The sequence below is a fragment of the Coenobita brevimanus genome, chromosome 114 (genome assembly GCF_032717465.1).
Source record: "Coenobita brevimanus isolate Jiangsu-jjx chromosome 114, ASM3271746v2, whole genome shotgun sequence".
NCBI lineage: Eukaryota > Metazoa > Arthropoda > Malacostraca > Decapoda > Coenobitidae > Coenobita > Coenobita brevimanus.
In genome coordinates, this window is record NC_137067.1 from 682,605 (window position 1) to 698,974 (window position 16,370).

The 16,370-nt window shown below is 44.3% G+C and overlaps 1 protein-coding gene across 1 annotated transcript; it reads right to left on the reverse strand.

Annotated features, from left to right (window-relative positions):
• Nucleotides 1-5,721: 5,721 nt before the first annotated feature.
• Nucleotides 5,722-9,834, reverse strand: LOC145418474 (uncharacterized). Its single transcript, XM_080286895.1, has 2 exons — nucleotides 9,752-9,834; nucleotides 5,722-8,204 (listed from the first exon to the last, which is right to left on the reverse strand). The coding sequence occupies exon 2, from the start codon at nucleotides 7,479-7,481 to the stop codon at nucleotides 6,198-6,200; it is 1,284 nt and encodes a 427-aa protein (XP_080143021.1). The 5' UTR covers nucleotides 7,482-8,204; nucleotides 9,752-9,834; the 3' UTR covers nucleotides 5,722-6,197.
• Nucleotides 9,835-16,370: the final 6,536 nt, after the last annotated feature.

A 16,370-nucleotide genomic window follows, 5' to 3' on the forward strand; every position in this document is an offset into this window, starting at 1 on the left:
TGGCCGCCCTCCCTCCAACTCACATATCCCTCCCTCATAGATTTCCCCACACCATCCCCCCATCTCATCCTCGGCCTCCCCCTCCTCCTCTCCCCTCATTAATCTCTCCACTTCATCCCTCCAACTCATCCTTGGTCCCCCCCCCCTCTTCCTTTCTCCCATACACTTCTAGTCAGTCTCTCATTCTACATCTCATTGTAAGATGTTGAATAATTCGCGAAGGAGTAGTTGTTACGGGAAGAACAGGAAAAAGAAATTGGCCTCATACGTGCTCTCTCTCTCTCTCTCTCTCTCTCTCTCTCTCTCTCTCTCTCTCTCTCTCTCTCTCTCTCTCTCTCTCTCTCTCACACACACACACACACACACACACACACACACACACACACACACACACACACACACACACACACACACACACACACACCTTTTTCACCCCCACTCTCCGGTTTCATGATTTCGTAACATCTCATTATAAGTGATTCATTCTCCTCGTTACACCTTCGCATCAACTTGCAGAAATATTACGTTAAATAGTAGTAGTAGTAGTGGTAGTAATTCTTCTTATACTACCACCATCACCACCACCACCACCACCACCACCACTACTACTACTACTACTGTAATAATAATAATAATAATAATAATAATAATAATAATAGTAGTAGTAGCAGTAGTAGTAGTAGTAAATCTTCTTATACTACTACTACTACTGTAATAATAATAATAATAATAATAATAATAGTGGTAATAGTAGTAGTAGTAGTAGTTATGTGATAGAATTGGTGATAAGTTTTTGCGTCAGGAATTGCCTAAGTGTGTTGCCATATCGTCGTCTTGCTGGTTATTTTTCGCCGCACCTCGCTGCACCTTGAGCTGGGCAGGCTGCGTAACGTGTCCTCATTTGCGACTTATTCCTTTACTACGCGAGAAACGGTATGATCCGTCTGTGTATCTGTATCTATCCAGGGTGAAATATGCTAAATAAATCGCTAAGGAAGAGGTGTTAGGAAATCATAGCAGTTTATATTGGGAGAAATTTCCAGACGTTACAGTCAGCCAGACATGTATTCTTGGTAATTGCTTAGACTAAATCGCACAGAAGTTCATGTTCCGGGTGCTGCTGGGTTTTTTCGTATCTCATCCTTGGTCTACCTCTCCTCCTCTCCCCCTTCACCTCACTCATATACACTCCTCGTTAGTCTCTCATCCACCCTAACCTCCCATCTCATCCTTAGTGTCTCTCTCCTGCCACGCCTTTCAGTCCATCCTTGTCTTGAACGGGGAAGGCTAAGTAGGAGAGAGTCCGGTGTTACGTCACGATTCACCAGGTATATACCATGATAAAAAAAAAGTGAGAGAGAGAGAGAGAGAGAGAGAGTGTGTGTGTGTGTGTGTGTGTGTGTGTGTGTGTGTGTGTGTGTGTGTGTGTGTGTGTGTGTGTGTGTGTGTGGTGTCATGTGATGTGTGGTGTCATGTGATGTGTGTGTGGTGTAATGTGGTGTGTGTGTGTGGTGTAACGTGGTGTGTATGTGGTGTAATGTGGTTTTGTGTGTGTGTGTGTGGTGTAATGTGGTGTGTGTGTGTGTGTGTGTGTGTGTGTGTGTGTGTGTGTGTGTGTGTGTGTGTGTGTGTGTGTGTGTGGACCCGTGTGAGACAGGACCACACCATGCAGTAAAGGGAACTCATTAACACCTCTTCCTTACCGATTTATTCTTGGGTAGGACTGGCTAATATAATATTTTACGTTATTTATATAGAGTATGGTGATATTAGAAAGCTATAAGGAGCATAGAAGGGGATAGAAATTGTAATAAGAAAAATAAATCGCATAGGAAAAGGTGTTAGGGAGCATCCTTAATCGGGGAGAATACGGGTCCTTGTCTTGATCGGGGAAGACTAAAGAGGAAACTGGTCGGTGTTGCGTCATGATTCAGTAGCGTGAGTGATAAAAGTGAGGAGGAAGAGGAGGAGGGAGGAGGAAAGGAAGAGGAGGGGGAAAAGGAGGAGGGGGAGGAGGAAAAGAGGAGTAGGAGGAGAAACAGGAGGAAAAAGAGGAGGGGGGGAAAGGAAGGAAGAGGAGGAGGAAAAGGAAGAGGAGGAGGAGGAAAAGAGGAGGAGGAGAGGGAAATGGAGGAGGAGGAAAAGGAAGAGGAGAAGGAGGAGGAGGAGAAGGAAGAGGAGGAGGAAAAAGAGGAGGAAAAATTGAACGAATGGTTTAACATATTTGAGAGAGAGAGAGAGAGAGAGAGAGAGAGAGAGAGAGAGGTCAGGAAAAATTATGAAGCCTACTTTTCCTCTCTCTCTCTCTCTCTCACACACACACACACACACACACACACACACACACACACACACACACACACACACACACACACACACACACACACACACACACTAAAGCTTTCCTGTAACCCACAAGTATCTCTCTCTCTCTCTCTCTCTCTCTCTCTCCAGGAAAATGTTATATGACGTAATAGGAAAGCGTATAGAGTTTTCCCTATGCCTAAAGGGAAAGCCATGAACAAGCAGGAAAAGAAGGATGGCTGATGAAAGAGGAGAGCAAGTCTAGCAGTTCTTTACCTTCAGTAATTCCATACGCTGACTTAGAGAAATAGTATCTATCTTAATCTATCTAGACATCTCAAACTTTGTCTATCTATCTGTCTGTCTGTCTATCTATTCATACATATCTATCCACTTGTCTTTCTCTCTTGGTGCCTATTTTTTTCTATCGCCAGACTCCCTAATCCCTCTTCCTATGTCTATCTGTCTATCTATCGCCAGACTCCATAATCCCTCCTTTTATCTATCTATCTCAACCCATCTATCTATCGCCAGGCTGCTTAATCCCTTGTTATATCTATATCTATCTATTTCACCAAGTTTCGTAATCCTTCGTTTTATCTATCTGTCAGCCTGTGATAATTCTCTCTCTCTCTCTCTCTCTCTCTCTCTCTCTCTCACACACACACACACCACTTACCCTTCTCAGAAATACCCACCTTTTCCTGCCTATGGTAATGCTGTGACAGGAAAGCCTTGGTCGTTGTTGCATGTCCGTTGCACCATGCTGTTGCGTCCTTAATCCGTTTGTGTGTGTGTGTGTGTGTGTGTGTGTGTAGGGAGGTAGGTAAGTAGGCATGCAGGTTGGTAGGTAAGAAGGAAGGTAGGTAGGTAGGTAATTAAATAGGCATGCAGACAAGTAAGTAGGTTGTGTGTGTGTGTGTGTGTGTGTGTGTGTGTGTGTGTGTGTGTGTGTGTGTGTGTGTGTGTGATGCTGCCAGGCGATTTCTATTCATCTCTGGAGTCAAATTGCTCATTGTCAAACTTACCTTTATTAGCTACCAAAATAAATTGCCTAATTATAGATAGATAGATAGATAGATAGATAGACATATATATATGGTTGTGTATGTTCATTTAGTCCTGAGGAATAACTGGCATAGGTAATGTTAGGTGATATATATAAATAAACACATATATATATACTGTGACTTATATTTTAACCTTTGACACCAATGGCATGTTCGGTACACGTGTATATGACCCTTGAGGTATGATTGGCGCATATACTCATCCAGGAAGCTCCCGAACACCGTTCCTTATGCGATTTATGCTGCTTATTACATCTGACAGTCCTGGTTATGTAAATACTCTGCTTGAATAGGAAGGATGGTAACCAGCTATATCCAGAAATAAATCGCAAAGGAAGAGGTGTTAGGCTAATAGGCTGCTCTGCATAAAAAGCATATAGAGGGATATTAACCAGGCATATCCAAAAATAAATCACAAGGGAAGAGGTGTTAGGGAGCTTCCATATACACCAGGCACTGTGAAGGAAGTCTGTCCAAAACATAGTATATCCCGTTGATGTATAACAGATAATCAGATTTTCATATATTCTCAAAACTGTTACAACTACCCCACCAATACGTTACTACCACTACTACCACACACAAGACTACAACTACCAATACACCGGTACCACCACACAAGGCAGGTGGTAGAATGCAGTAGGGTGTAATTATCAGCAGCCGTAAAAGGAAGAATTGGCTTTTTAACGTGGCACATCAGAGGAAGAGGGTGAATAGGGATATCAGAGGTGGGCAGTGTATAAACAGTGAAGGAGGGTGGTGGTGAATAATACAGTGTGAGGAGGAGGGGAAGGCCAAGGATGAGATGGAGGGATGGAGTGGAGAGGTATATGAGAGTGGGGGTGTGTGAATTGGGAGCAGGGCAGTGAAATGGCGGGGGACAGGGCGAAGTGGAGGCGTTTTGTCTGCAGCCACCCTTTGCGGGATTAGGGCGTCGGGCTGTAGATAGTTAGTGTTTGTGTGTGTGTGTGTGTGTGTGTGTGTGTGTGTGAAGAATGGTGAAGGAGGGTAGTGGTGAATAATAGTGTGTGTTGTGGGTGACAGAGCGACTTGGAGGCGTTTTGTCTGCAGTCACCCTCTGCGGGATTAAGGCGTCGGGCTGTAGATAGATAGATAGATAGTGTTGTGTGGGGGGGGGACAGTAAATAAGTAACCAGAACAATCCAGGTATAATGTTTGCATGTAAAAGGATGAAAAGCAAAAGGCAATCATATCCTCTTGACATTTATTACAAGACTAAATCATTTATTCATTACAAAATAATACTGTATTCTACCCCTATACCTGAGTGTTCTGAAAGGCAATACAAAACTCCCTCAACACCATCTCTCTTTTTATTTATTCCTTAACTCCAGTTTTACTTAGCTTGGGAGAGACTTGGAGCTGGGGGAGGGGAAGAGTCAGGCTTCACCAACCCCCCAGCTGTTACATAAAAGATGAATACAAGGACCTAACGAGAGAGAGAGAGAGAGAGAGAGAGTCACAATGCACAATAACATCATACCTCATCATATTCCTAAATGAGAGAGAGAGAGAGAGAGTCACAATGCACAATAACATCATATCTCATCATATTCCTAAATGAGAGAGAGAGAGAGAGAGAGAGAGAGAGAGAGAGAGAGAGAGAGTCACAATGCACAATAACATCATACCTCATCATATTCCTAAATGAGAGAAAGGGGGGGGGGGAGATAGAGTCATAACGCTGAATACCGTCATACCTTACCATATTCCTAAATAATAATTGGTTTAAGACGTATCATTATTGATCTCCATCTCAACTTTTAAACTGAATTATTTTGGAAATCCACCCCATTATTTTGAATAGTTCTTTTGGCCTTTAACAAAAATCACATCAGTTTCAAAATATATCGTTCAGTCTTTTTATTTATCAGCCGTGACTTATATACTATTGTTTGTGTTCAACTGTATCATTTAATTCCAGTGGAGGGGGAGAGAGGGAGGGGAAGGCCAAGGATGAGATGGAGGGATGGAGTGAAGAGGTATATGAGAGAGGGGGGTGTGAATTGGGAGCCGGGCAGTGAAATGGCGGGGGACAGGGTGACGTGGAGGCAGTTAGTTTGTGGCTACCCCGTATAAGGGATTAAGGCTTCTGGCAATAGATAGATAGACATGACGCTTCGCTAGTCTTTTGGAAACTTGTTGAGCTAAAGAAAAAAAAAATCACGTTTCAAAATTGTTCAGTTCCTTTATTTATCACTCATGTCCTCTGTTGTATAAAATTCCCCTCCTTTGTTCCAGTACTATTCTGGCAACCGGATGTGGGAAATACCAGACGCACAAATAACAAAATTAATAATAATAATAATAAATAACGTCCTGTTGATTATTATTGTACTCACAGCTCGCGTCTGTACATCAAGAGAAACACAGCCTAGTAAATGAGATACACAATTAATGGTGGGTAGTGTTCAGTCCAGGTTTTCTTCTTAGGCAGTTTCAGTAAATCAGTGACGGAAAAAGATATTGCCACCGCACTGTATCCTTCCCATAGCACTTCTTTGTGACTAGCACTATATTCTAGTGTTAATCTGTAAAAATGCTACAAACTGCAGAGCTGTACTGAAACCATGTGTTTGGGAAAAAGGATTTTCTTTGGTCATAGTGTGTCTAGGAATTGTGTGTTCCTGGCAGCAGAGAAAAGCACCTTTGATTTAATAAAGACTATGGCTGTTTATGGAGTAATGTCACTTCACTACATGGAGTTGTCTTTGGCTGGCGATATGATCTGTTGTTTGTTATACTGTATATTTGTAAAAAGAAAAAACAATCTGCCATATAAATTGCATCTCAGCATACTACTTAGTGCACCTGGACCTCCAAGCTACCCACCAGTGACAGCAGTCGGTCCCTGTTTTGTGGCAGGAACAGCTGACGTGTGAGGCTGACCTGCCGCTGCAGTGCTAGGTTGGTCATGCGAAGCTGCTGGTTCTCCCGCTGCAGTCTGAGGGAGGTGGGGCAGCATGCTGTTGGCTGCACACGACCGTTCCTCGTCAGCTGTGCCGGCTGCTCAGGTGTGTTGTCCCCGGGCATCACACTACTGCTCTTGCCAAGGCGGGTCCTCTTGGCCGGCCTCCGTACCATACCCAAAATCGTGACTTCATCCTCAGTCCCGGTCTCCGTCGCCCGCTTGCTGGTTGCCTGGGCAGTACTCGACCTGCCTAATCCTGAAGTCCCCCTTATGCCTGACTTTTGAGTGTCACTTCCAGGGGTGCCTAGCCCTTGAGTGTTAGCTCCAGACGTGGCCCTCGGCTCTTGGACTGACGTTCCAAACCCTACAACTTGACTTGAACCTCCAGCAGCTGCCCTTGGATGGAAGCCCTGGTGAACCACCCTAGAATTAGGAGCCCCATGGCTAGACCTTGAAGTATGGCCCTGAGGAGTTGCCATGGCTGCAGCTCTCCTCCACCTGGCTGTAGGTGTCATCCTTGGAGCACCCGCAGATCCAGAAGTCCCTCTTGGAGTAGGCGCACTGGCAGAAACAACAGCAGGAGCCTGAGTAGTAACAGTAGTGCCAGAAAAACCTCTTGCTGTAAACGGTGCAGCAGCAGCAGCAGTGAGCTGTTGCAGTGCAGCACCTGACATAGTGGTGCCATTACCAGACTGACAGGTGCGAAGAGCAGCCTGGGAACTGCCGATAGGAGTCTGGGAGGTGTGAATAGGAGTCTGGGAGGTGCGAATAGGAGCCTGAGAAGTGACTGTATGGGCCAAACCACCACTTGTAGCAGTTGTGGCAACAGCAGTCACAGTAGGTGTAGCAGCAGCAGCAGGTTCTTCAGGTGTACCACTGCCTGTAGAATCCTGAGTACCCTGTGCCCCTGTAACTGATGATCTTTGGGCCTGCGGGGCCGAGGTGGCCCAGGGGTTTGGCGGCTGGTCCTTGGACGGCGTAGGGGGCTGCTGCTGGCGGGGCCTTCCTGCGGACAGGGCTGGGGAGAGACTCTGGCTGACTGGGAACATGGCTGCCAAGGGGGAGACCCTGGAGAGATCCACTACCATGGCCCCACCACTCGGATCTCCGCCTCTTCCAGGAATGCGTACCAGCGACCGACGGATGTGGCCCTCACATACTGCCGGGGCGACCATGACGGCAGCGGAATGTTCTGGAGTTGGCAGGAACTTCTTGACTGAGAGGGGGGGTTGGGGAGGAAGTTTTAGCTTATCTCAAACTTGGAATGACTCTTAGGATTGTTATTTTTCAGTTAGGGTACAGTGTTCAACTAGGGGCAGTGTCAGATATCTAATGGTAATCTTTAAGTAGGGACAATGGTCAACTCTGAGATCACATTAAACTGGGAGAAAATTGTATGTATTTTCTTTCAGGATAAAATCTTCAACTAGGAGAAAATGCTCAACACGAGTATTCTCTTCTAGGGGAAATTTTAAACTGAGAACAGCCTTTTTCAGCTGTGCAATACCCAGGAAGACAGACCTTGGATGCTGCAACTGCTGTTAGTCAGGCCGAGCATTGGACTTTGTGATGGAGATTACTTTACGAGTGGATTATTTTGATGGTACTTTGCAGATTACTTTGAAAGCTTGAGTTTGACTACACTTGACTTTGAAAGTAGAGTTCCTTCACTTTAGCGGTAGATTCCTTGACCTTAAAGGTATACTTCGTTGGACTTTAGGCTGTACACGACTTTTAAAGGTAGATTCCTCACTTTAGTCCTTGTCTGGCTGTTCACATGATTACACTGGCACAATTTGGGAGATGTTCTCGTGTTATATCAGTTTATATCAGTATGCTTCACTTGATTTTAACGGGGGGGAGGGAGGGGGGGTTGCTAGAAGTTGTCTTGACGAAATCTAGAAGAGAGAAAAAAAATGTACTTAGTTTGGTATCCCTCCCAGCTGAAGTGTACAGTATTAGGTTCGTAATAGGGTGTAGCAGCATTACAATTACACTTACACAGCAGGAAAAATGGGTACACAATACACCCCTTCATAGTGTAAATAACGCCTCACTCACTAACAGCAATGGATACACGTCAAACTAATTATTTTTAAAGTTATCCTTTCTACCAGTACACTTTCTTACACTTTCCTCATATATCTAAACCCTAAGACTATTTACATGCCTATCAATGTCTACACTTCTCTACCAATACACTTAACAGATGCACACTTTCCCATCCTTGAGTTATATCCCTACACCAGTACACTTGCCAGATGTACACTTACCCCCACATTAACCCTACACTTTGTACACTTTCCCCATAGATCTGAACCCTAAGTTTATTTACATATCTGTCAATATTTATCCTTTACCAACACAGGTGCACAGTTTCCCATCCGTATTCCTATATTGTACCCCTATACCAATACACTTACTGTACACTTACCCCCACACTAACCCAGCACACACACGCCTCCCACATATACACACACAAAAAGCCCCTTTCTATAACGTCCTGTGGTATCTCGCACACTAAGCTCTTTTACCGTAACATCCTTCACTGCGTTACGGAAATACTTGGAGCCAGACACCAGCTTCTCGCCTATACGGTTGTTTTAAACAGTTGCACCTCCACCATTTCTCCCAGTCCACACCTTGACTATCACACACACACACACACACACACACACGCACAACTGGCGGTAAATCCTGTACAACCACGTGGCAACCTCTCACGGTCAACCCCGCTGCGTGCGCCCTCTATGCAACACACGTGAATCCCCCAACTTCCTTCTTTACATTAAATCATCAGTCGTAAATCCTACACCTCTTTCACCTTAACTTGGCCCATATATTGGAAAATAATCCTGAATCCTACACTTCTTTCACCATCACTTGTCCAGGTGTTCGTCCTTATGCTGCTTTGTTACAGGGTAGAAAGTGCTGGGGCTTTACTTTTCACTGCACTTCTTCATGACTAGCACTATTCTGATACTACATCCTCTCCATTGCACTTCTTCGCGACTAGCCTTATTCTGATACTACTACATCCTTTCCATTGCACTTCTTCGCGACTAGCACTATACTGTATTCTAGCACTAGTACATCTTTAGCACAGCACTCGTTTATTACTAGCACAGTATTCCATTGTCACTATTTCAGCTCAGCATTCAAGGTGGAGAGATGGCAATTTTAGGCCTAGTTAGTGAGAAAAAATATATATAAGTAACTAAGCTTTGTTTCCAGCACTAACAATCATCTGTGGCGTATATATAAGAAAAATAAAAGCACTTCGAAACAAAAAGTGACATTTGGGGACTAATTTTGTGTTATATGTGCACTTGTGTATTATTTCACAACTCACTATTAACATTTTCACACCTCTACCATGAGTCAGACTTTGTTCACAGTTTGGTCTGGGATTATCTGGCCATTTTACGAACTCCCAGGTACTCACACAGTTATAACAGTCACAGTAATGATGTTTCAGCACGTTGAGCCTTGAAATTCAGGCTTCTGTCAACCTTTCAAGGCGAGGAGTCCAAATGTTACCTCCCTGGTGGACAAGCTTCTACTGAGTGTCGCAGTAAGAGGCGTTGGTTATATGCTCAGCCCAGCACGTACAGACATACACGTTGCCACATGTTCACCATATCGTGTAATCACCTTCTATCTATCGCTGTTCCTGGATGATAGATAAATGTACAGTAACCCATTTTTTAAGGTATTTAAATAAGATATAGGAAAATCTAGTGCCTTCCCTTTCATATATACCAACCAAGGATAAACATGTGACAACAGCGCGCTCATCCACTCTGGCCTTTGCCTAACGTGATGCAATTGGTGCCTACGTTGCCGTCTTTTTAACAGGAAGAACTAGACAGAGGAAGGTTTTGCAACTCTTTCCTTCATCATCCTGCGGGAAAAACACATACAACCTGCTGCAATATGCACCTCGTAAGATTCATGGAGTGAGAGGAATATTCTCATCTTTCCTGCAATGTTAAGGCTGAGTTAGGACTGTGAATTGATGGCATGTTTGTGCAGCCCGATCTTACGATTTATTCTGGATATTACATAGATATTCTCTGTGTGTGATATTAGAATGTTTTAAAAGCTGTCATTGGTTGTATAATATTGGAGAATTATATTAGCTTGTTATATACATCAACAGAGTAAATGATAGATTGGTAGGTAGGTGGTTATAGACAGTTAGATGATATATATGGATTGATAGACAATTATTCTCATTCGTTGCTTATTAACAAAACAGGTGATATTGTATTAGTACGTATAAATCCATCCATACGTACACCCCATACATACATACACGCAATAACACGCACACACAAAACGTACATGTGTAATATAATCAACACAAAACGTACATGTGCAGCATATTAACTGTCGGCCGTTTCACACACACCAAACGTACATGTGCATATATTCAACACAAAACGTACACGTGTATGTATTCATGTGTGTGGCAACTGTGTGTAGGACCGGATGTGTCCGGAGTAAACCACATTCTTCACATAGAGGATTTTCGTGGCCGTAGTCACTAATGTATAAATAATTTCCTTGTACCTACACTCCCTTCACTTTAACTTGGCCCAGTACTCAGATGTAGCGATAGATTAGCACTAGAATATGATGCTAGTCACGAAGAACCTTTGCTGTGAGGTACGAATGAGTCTCCGTGGTTACTAGTCATATTTATATTCGAATCTGACTTCAACCGAGCTCAAAGGGTCTAGGGATGAGGTAAGAGAGAGTCCTTGGTTACTAGTCAAATTTTCTTCAGTCTACACCTGGCCATCACCTGAACTGAAAAGGGGTAGGGATGAGACAGGAATGAGTCTCCTTGGTTACCAGTCAAATTTAACCTTCAGTCTGATTGCACCTGGTCGTCAACTGAGCTGAAAAGGAGGGAAGAGGTAGGAATTAGTCTCCTTGGTTACTAGTCAAATTTAGGAATGAGTCTCCTTGGTTACTAGTCAAATTTATTCTCTGACAGGGACATCACAGGACTAACTTTTCCTCCAAACGTTTGTTATGCCTCGAGGGGAAGTCCATTTTGCATAAACGTTTCTCTGTTAAGCAGCAAAACGTTTACACACAGTAGAACAAAAGCTTTAGTAGTAGCACCGCTTCCGTAGCGACTTATTTTCCGTATTACACCTTAATTTCTTTTTAGCTTATGCTGCCACTCAACATTCAAGAGGGAGAGATGGCAATTTTAGGCCAAGTAAAAGGAGTTTATACATAGGATTAAGATAGATTAAGTGTCTTCTTACCTCACTTCTTCGTGACTAGCATAATGGTAGAGAAGGAGTATAGTTGAGAGTATAAACGTTTCGTCAGGCAAGAGGAAAATATTTGAAAAAACGTTTATGTCCTGATAAAGATCGTCTCTCTCTCTCTCTCTCTCTCTCTCTCTCTCTCTCTCTCTCTCTCTCACACACACACACACACACACACACACACACACACACACACACACACACACACACACACACACACAGCTTATATCGAACGTCAGTCGGGTTAGAGGAAAGTATTTGAAAAACGTTCCTGTCATGATAAAGATAGACTAATTAATTTCTCTCTCTCTCTCTCTCTCTCTCTCTCTCTCTCTCTCTCTCTCTCAGCTTACGTCGAGCGCCTGTCAGGTAAGAGGGACGTAATTGAAAATCGTTCATATCCTGATGACGATCGACCTTCCCTCCTCCCCTCTCTCTCTCTATCTATCTCTCTACCTATCTATCTATCTATCTGTCTTTCTAGTTAGCCATCCATCTATTAAATAGCATCTAAATTCACCCTAGTTGACGGTATAGGAATTATAGTTGTGTATTGCTGTGATGTTTGTGTCCAGTGTTAATCATAGCAATAAACCCCAACCATACCCCAGATCTGAACCCTAGTGTCTATTTACCTGTCTGTCTATCTATCTGTCTGTCTGTCTGTCTACTCATTTACTGTATGTGTGTATCTATAGTCAGACACTTTAACCCCTTAAGAGGCAGCCACAGACAAAAGGCCTCCATGTCACCCTGTCTTTTTCAATCTGGCTGCCCCACCTCTGCTGTGTTTAGTAGCATTTCTGCCTCCATGTCACCCTGTCCTCTGCTGTCACGCTGTCCTCTGCTGTTTTTAGTACGGTATCACTTCTGCCTCCATGTCACCCTGTCCTCTGCTGTCACGCTGCCCTGTCTCTGCTGTCACCCTGTCCTCTTCTGTCACGCTGTCCTCTCTCTTCCTTTCAGAAAACCAGGAAAGTGACCCAGTGAGGATGGGTTGGGTGCAGCGGGGCGCCAGAGGACAGTGTATCGCTGTGATGTTTGCTTCCAGTGTTAGTCAGAGCACGGCACAAGAGACCTGCTCCTTTGTCATCTCTGTTCAGCAAGAGGTGTGTTACGTAGCCTGTCTATCTGTCTGTCTCTGACTATCTGTCTGTCTGTCTACCTAACTATCTATGTTTCTCTATCTGTCTATTGCCAGATGTCTCAGTTGATGTTCAGTTTAATATTTCTCAGTTCTTATCATATTATCCATTATCAGTTGTTACACCAAATTTCATCAATAACCTGATAACATTCCCAGCCTGTGACGCCATATTCTCAACCTATCTACTACTTATCTACTGCCAGACGTATTATTCCCGTAAGGGGTGGCCACAAACAAATCGCCTCCATGTCGCCCTGTCCCCCCGCCATTTCACTGCCCTGTTCCCAGCTCACAGCCCCTTCTCTCGTGTACCTTTCCACCCCATCAGCCTGTGACGCCGTGACATTCTCAGCCTGTGACGGGAATGCAATGCGGTGTGGAATTGGTGTTTCGTAACGTCTGTAAATAATGCATTGTACCCAACGCCGTCACTGCGCCATACCTTGCCTTTGTGACGCAATGCGACGCTATCCGACGCCTTTATGTGGCCTGGGATGCATGTATGTGTATTTTTTTTTTTTATGTGAGGAAGAAGGAACCAAAGGCCATGAGCCCGCAATAACAGTTCCCTCTAAGAGAAAAACAAAATACAAGAGAGAGCCAAATTCAAGATCCAGTCATTTCGAGATGCCTGGACACACTGCGTTTGAAAGACTGGAGATCATAGGAAGCAGGAAATACAGACAGAGGGAGACAGTTCCAGAGTTGACGTATGTATTCGTGTACGTATGTGTGTGTGTGTATGTGAGTAGGTATATTTGTATGCATTTCAGAGTTGGTGTTATGTACGCTATGTGTTTATAACTTTTGTAGACGTGCATAATTTTATGACTGAATGCAGCTGTAACTTTCACACACACACACACACACACACACACACACACACACACACACACACACACACACACACACACGTCCTTCAGGCAGTTAAGTGAGGGAACGTATGTCGTTGCACGCCCCTCTCCCCAACCTTGTGATGGAAATTTACCGTCCTAACTAGAGCAGACCTTGGAGAGACTAACTACGAGAGTGTATGTGAGTGAGAGGGAGGGGGAGACCGAGGATGAGATGAAGGGATGGAATGGAGAGGTATAGGAGAGAAGGGGGTGTAAGTTGGGGGGAGGGCAGCGATATGGCAGGGAACAGAACGACATATAAATACGGTACTTTTGTGAGCAGCTGTGTGTATTAAGGTGTGGAAAAATTCTCTCTCTCTCTCTCTCTCTCTCTCTCTCTCTCTCTCTCTCTCTCTCTCTCTCTCTCTCATCGACTCTTCCAGTCTCTTTTGTCCAGGGATATGCGATTCTCGACTAGACAACTTCCTCTAGGACAAATACATGAATCACTTTCTGAGAGAGAGAGAGAGAGAGAGAGAGAGAGAGAGAGAGAATGTGTGCGTGCGTGTGTGTAAATGAAGCGAGAGAGCTGGAGGGAGGGGGGGGGGTAAGAGGAATAAGACCGGCCAGGAAACCAGCTTAGGCCAGAATGTGTGTTGTCTTGGCCATGACCCCCAACCCCAGGCCACGTGTAGGCAGATAGCAGGATAACTTTGACTACTAACCAAGGAGACGCATTCCTACCTCATCTAGTAACCAAGGAGACGCATTCCTACCAGAGACGCATTCCTACCTCAACAAGTAACCAAGGAGACGCATTCTTACCTCAGCTAGTAACCAAGGAGACTCACTCCTACCTGAGAGTGTGTCATAGCAGCCTGAGAGTGAGTCATGGCAGCCTGAGAGTGAGTCATGGCAGCCTTCACGTGGTGGCACTGATATACGCAGGCGGCTGCACTGCCTGGCCATACACACGTCCTTCAACTCCTTCCCTGTCCCCCGAAAGGATGATGGTGGTCTGCATGAGGGTAGTATCAGCCTGAAGTCCACCGGGTTCACCAGAATAAACCGGAAAAGTATACGTCATCACCCAGAGCAGGTGATGACGTAACGGTGACGTCACTTCCCGAGCCTCGCAGTGACGTCATAACCTGTTTGGATGAGAGTGTGAGGGAAGGTTTGGTGATGATGATGAGAGAGAGAATGATAGATCGATTGCTGTGTAGATAGATAAACTGAGAGAGAGAGAGAGAATGATAGATCGATTGCTCTATAGATAAACTAAGAGAGAGAGAGAGAATGATAGATCGATTGCTGTGTAGATAGATAAACTGAGAGAATATTGTGTTGGAGAGGACTACGGTGTGTGTGTGTGTGTGTGTGTGTGTGTGTGTGTGTGTGTGTGTGTGTGTGTCACCCCGTACACTTCTCGTCTGAACACAAACGTTCCAGTAACCTTCCCCACAGTTGAATATTTCTCAACACTTCTACCTTAGCGAATTACTCCCTAGCCATTAACACACACCAACATGCAGTGGGAAATATAAATCGCTGAGGAATAGGTGTTAAGTAACCTTCACTTGGGATAACGGCAGCTGAAACGTTCCTCTCCAAACCAAAACTCTCTCTCTCTCTCTCTCTTTCTCTCTCTCTCTCTCTCCACCTCACACATACACTCCTAGTTAGTCTCTCATTCTCCATTCATAACGCTTGACAGTCTCTCCTACTTGAATAAATCGCCTCAAAGCAGACATTACGTTTTGGTTTAATTACATCATTATCATCATCATCATCATCATCATCATCATTTCTCCTCCTCCTCCTCCTCCTCCTCCTCATCATCATCATCATCATCGTCATCGTCCCTCCACCTCCTCCTCCTCCAGATCATCCTCATCATCATCATCATCATCATCATCATCATCATCATCATCATCATTCTCTTCTCTTTTCCTTCTTCTCATCCTCATCATCCAGAATTCTTTTTCCATAAACAAAGGAGAGAGAGAGAGAGAGAGAGAGAGAGAGAGAGAGAGAGAGAGAGAGAGGGAATACGTAACGTACAAGAATGATTCGCTTAGTAGACATTAGGTTTCTGATATAGCCTACATGTAGAAAATGACTGTGTGTGTGTGTGTGTGTGTGTGTGTGTGTGTGTGTGTGTGTGTGTGTCTGCCCTGCTTTGAGTGTGTGTATGCTGTTAATGCCCTGTAATGAGTATGTGTGCGTGCTGTTTTTGACGTGTGTGTGTGTCTGTGTGTGTGTGTGTGTGTGTGTGTGTGTGTATTGAGTAAGTGGGGCTCGGAGATGGATATGGTCTTTGTCAGGACAGCAAAGGATATTCTGAAACTCCATTTCCCCATTTAATATACAGTTTGAATTGCCTGCCAGTGCCGCTCAGGGACGTGCGAGGCTGGTCACTGTTGCCTTAAATATGGGGACTGAATAGCTGATCCCGGACCCTCAAGATGGAATCGGTAATGGTGATTGGTTATGATGGTAAAGTCCTGTTGAATGTTCATAGCGAATTAATATCGTGAAGCCTTCTACTCATTACGGTATCTTATTATGTCCGGCCTACGACAGATTATGCTTCGTTATTAAAGGGGAAGGAAGTTTTTAATATTCCCATACAGTTAGATTGCCATTTTACCGTGGCTGAAACAGGTTACCTCGTGTAGGCTACTGTCTAAGCCTTACATTATTTGAAAGTAGGTGGTTAGGTTAAGTGGCAATGCTAGGTGGTTAAAATCAGTGGGTAGGGTAGTTCAGGATACTTTAGGTTAGGCT

Excerpts from the sequence above, each read along its gene's own strand:
- LOC145418474 (XM_080286895.1), bottom strand. The coding sequence starts at position 7,481 with ATGGTCGCCCCGGCAGTATGTGAGGGCCACATCCGTCGGTCGCTGGTA.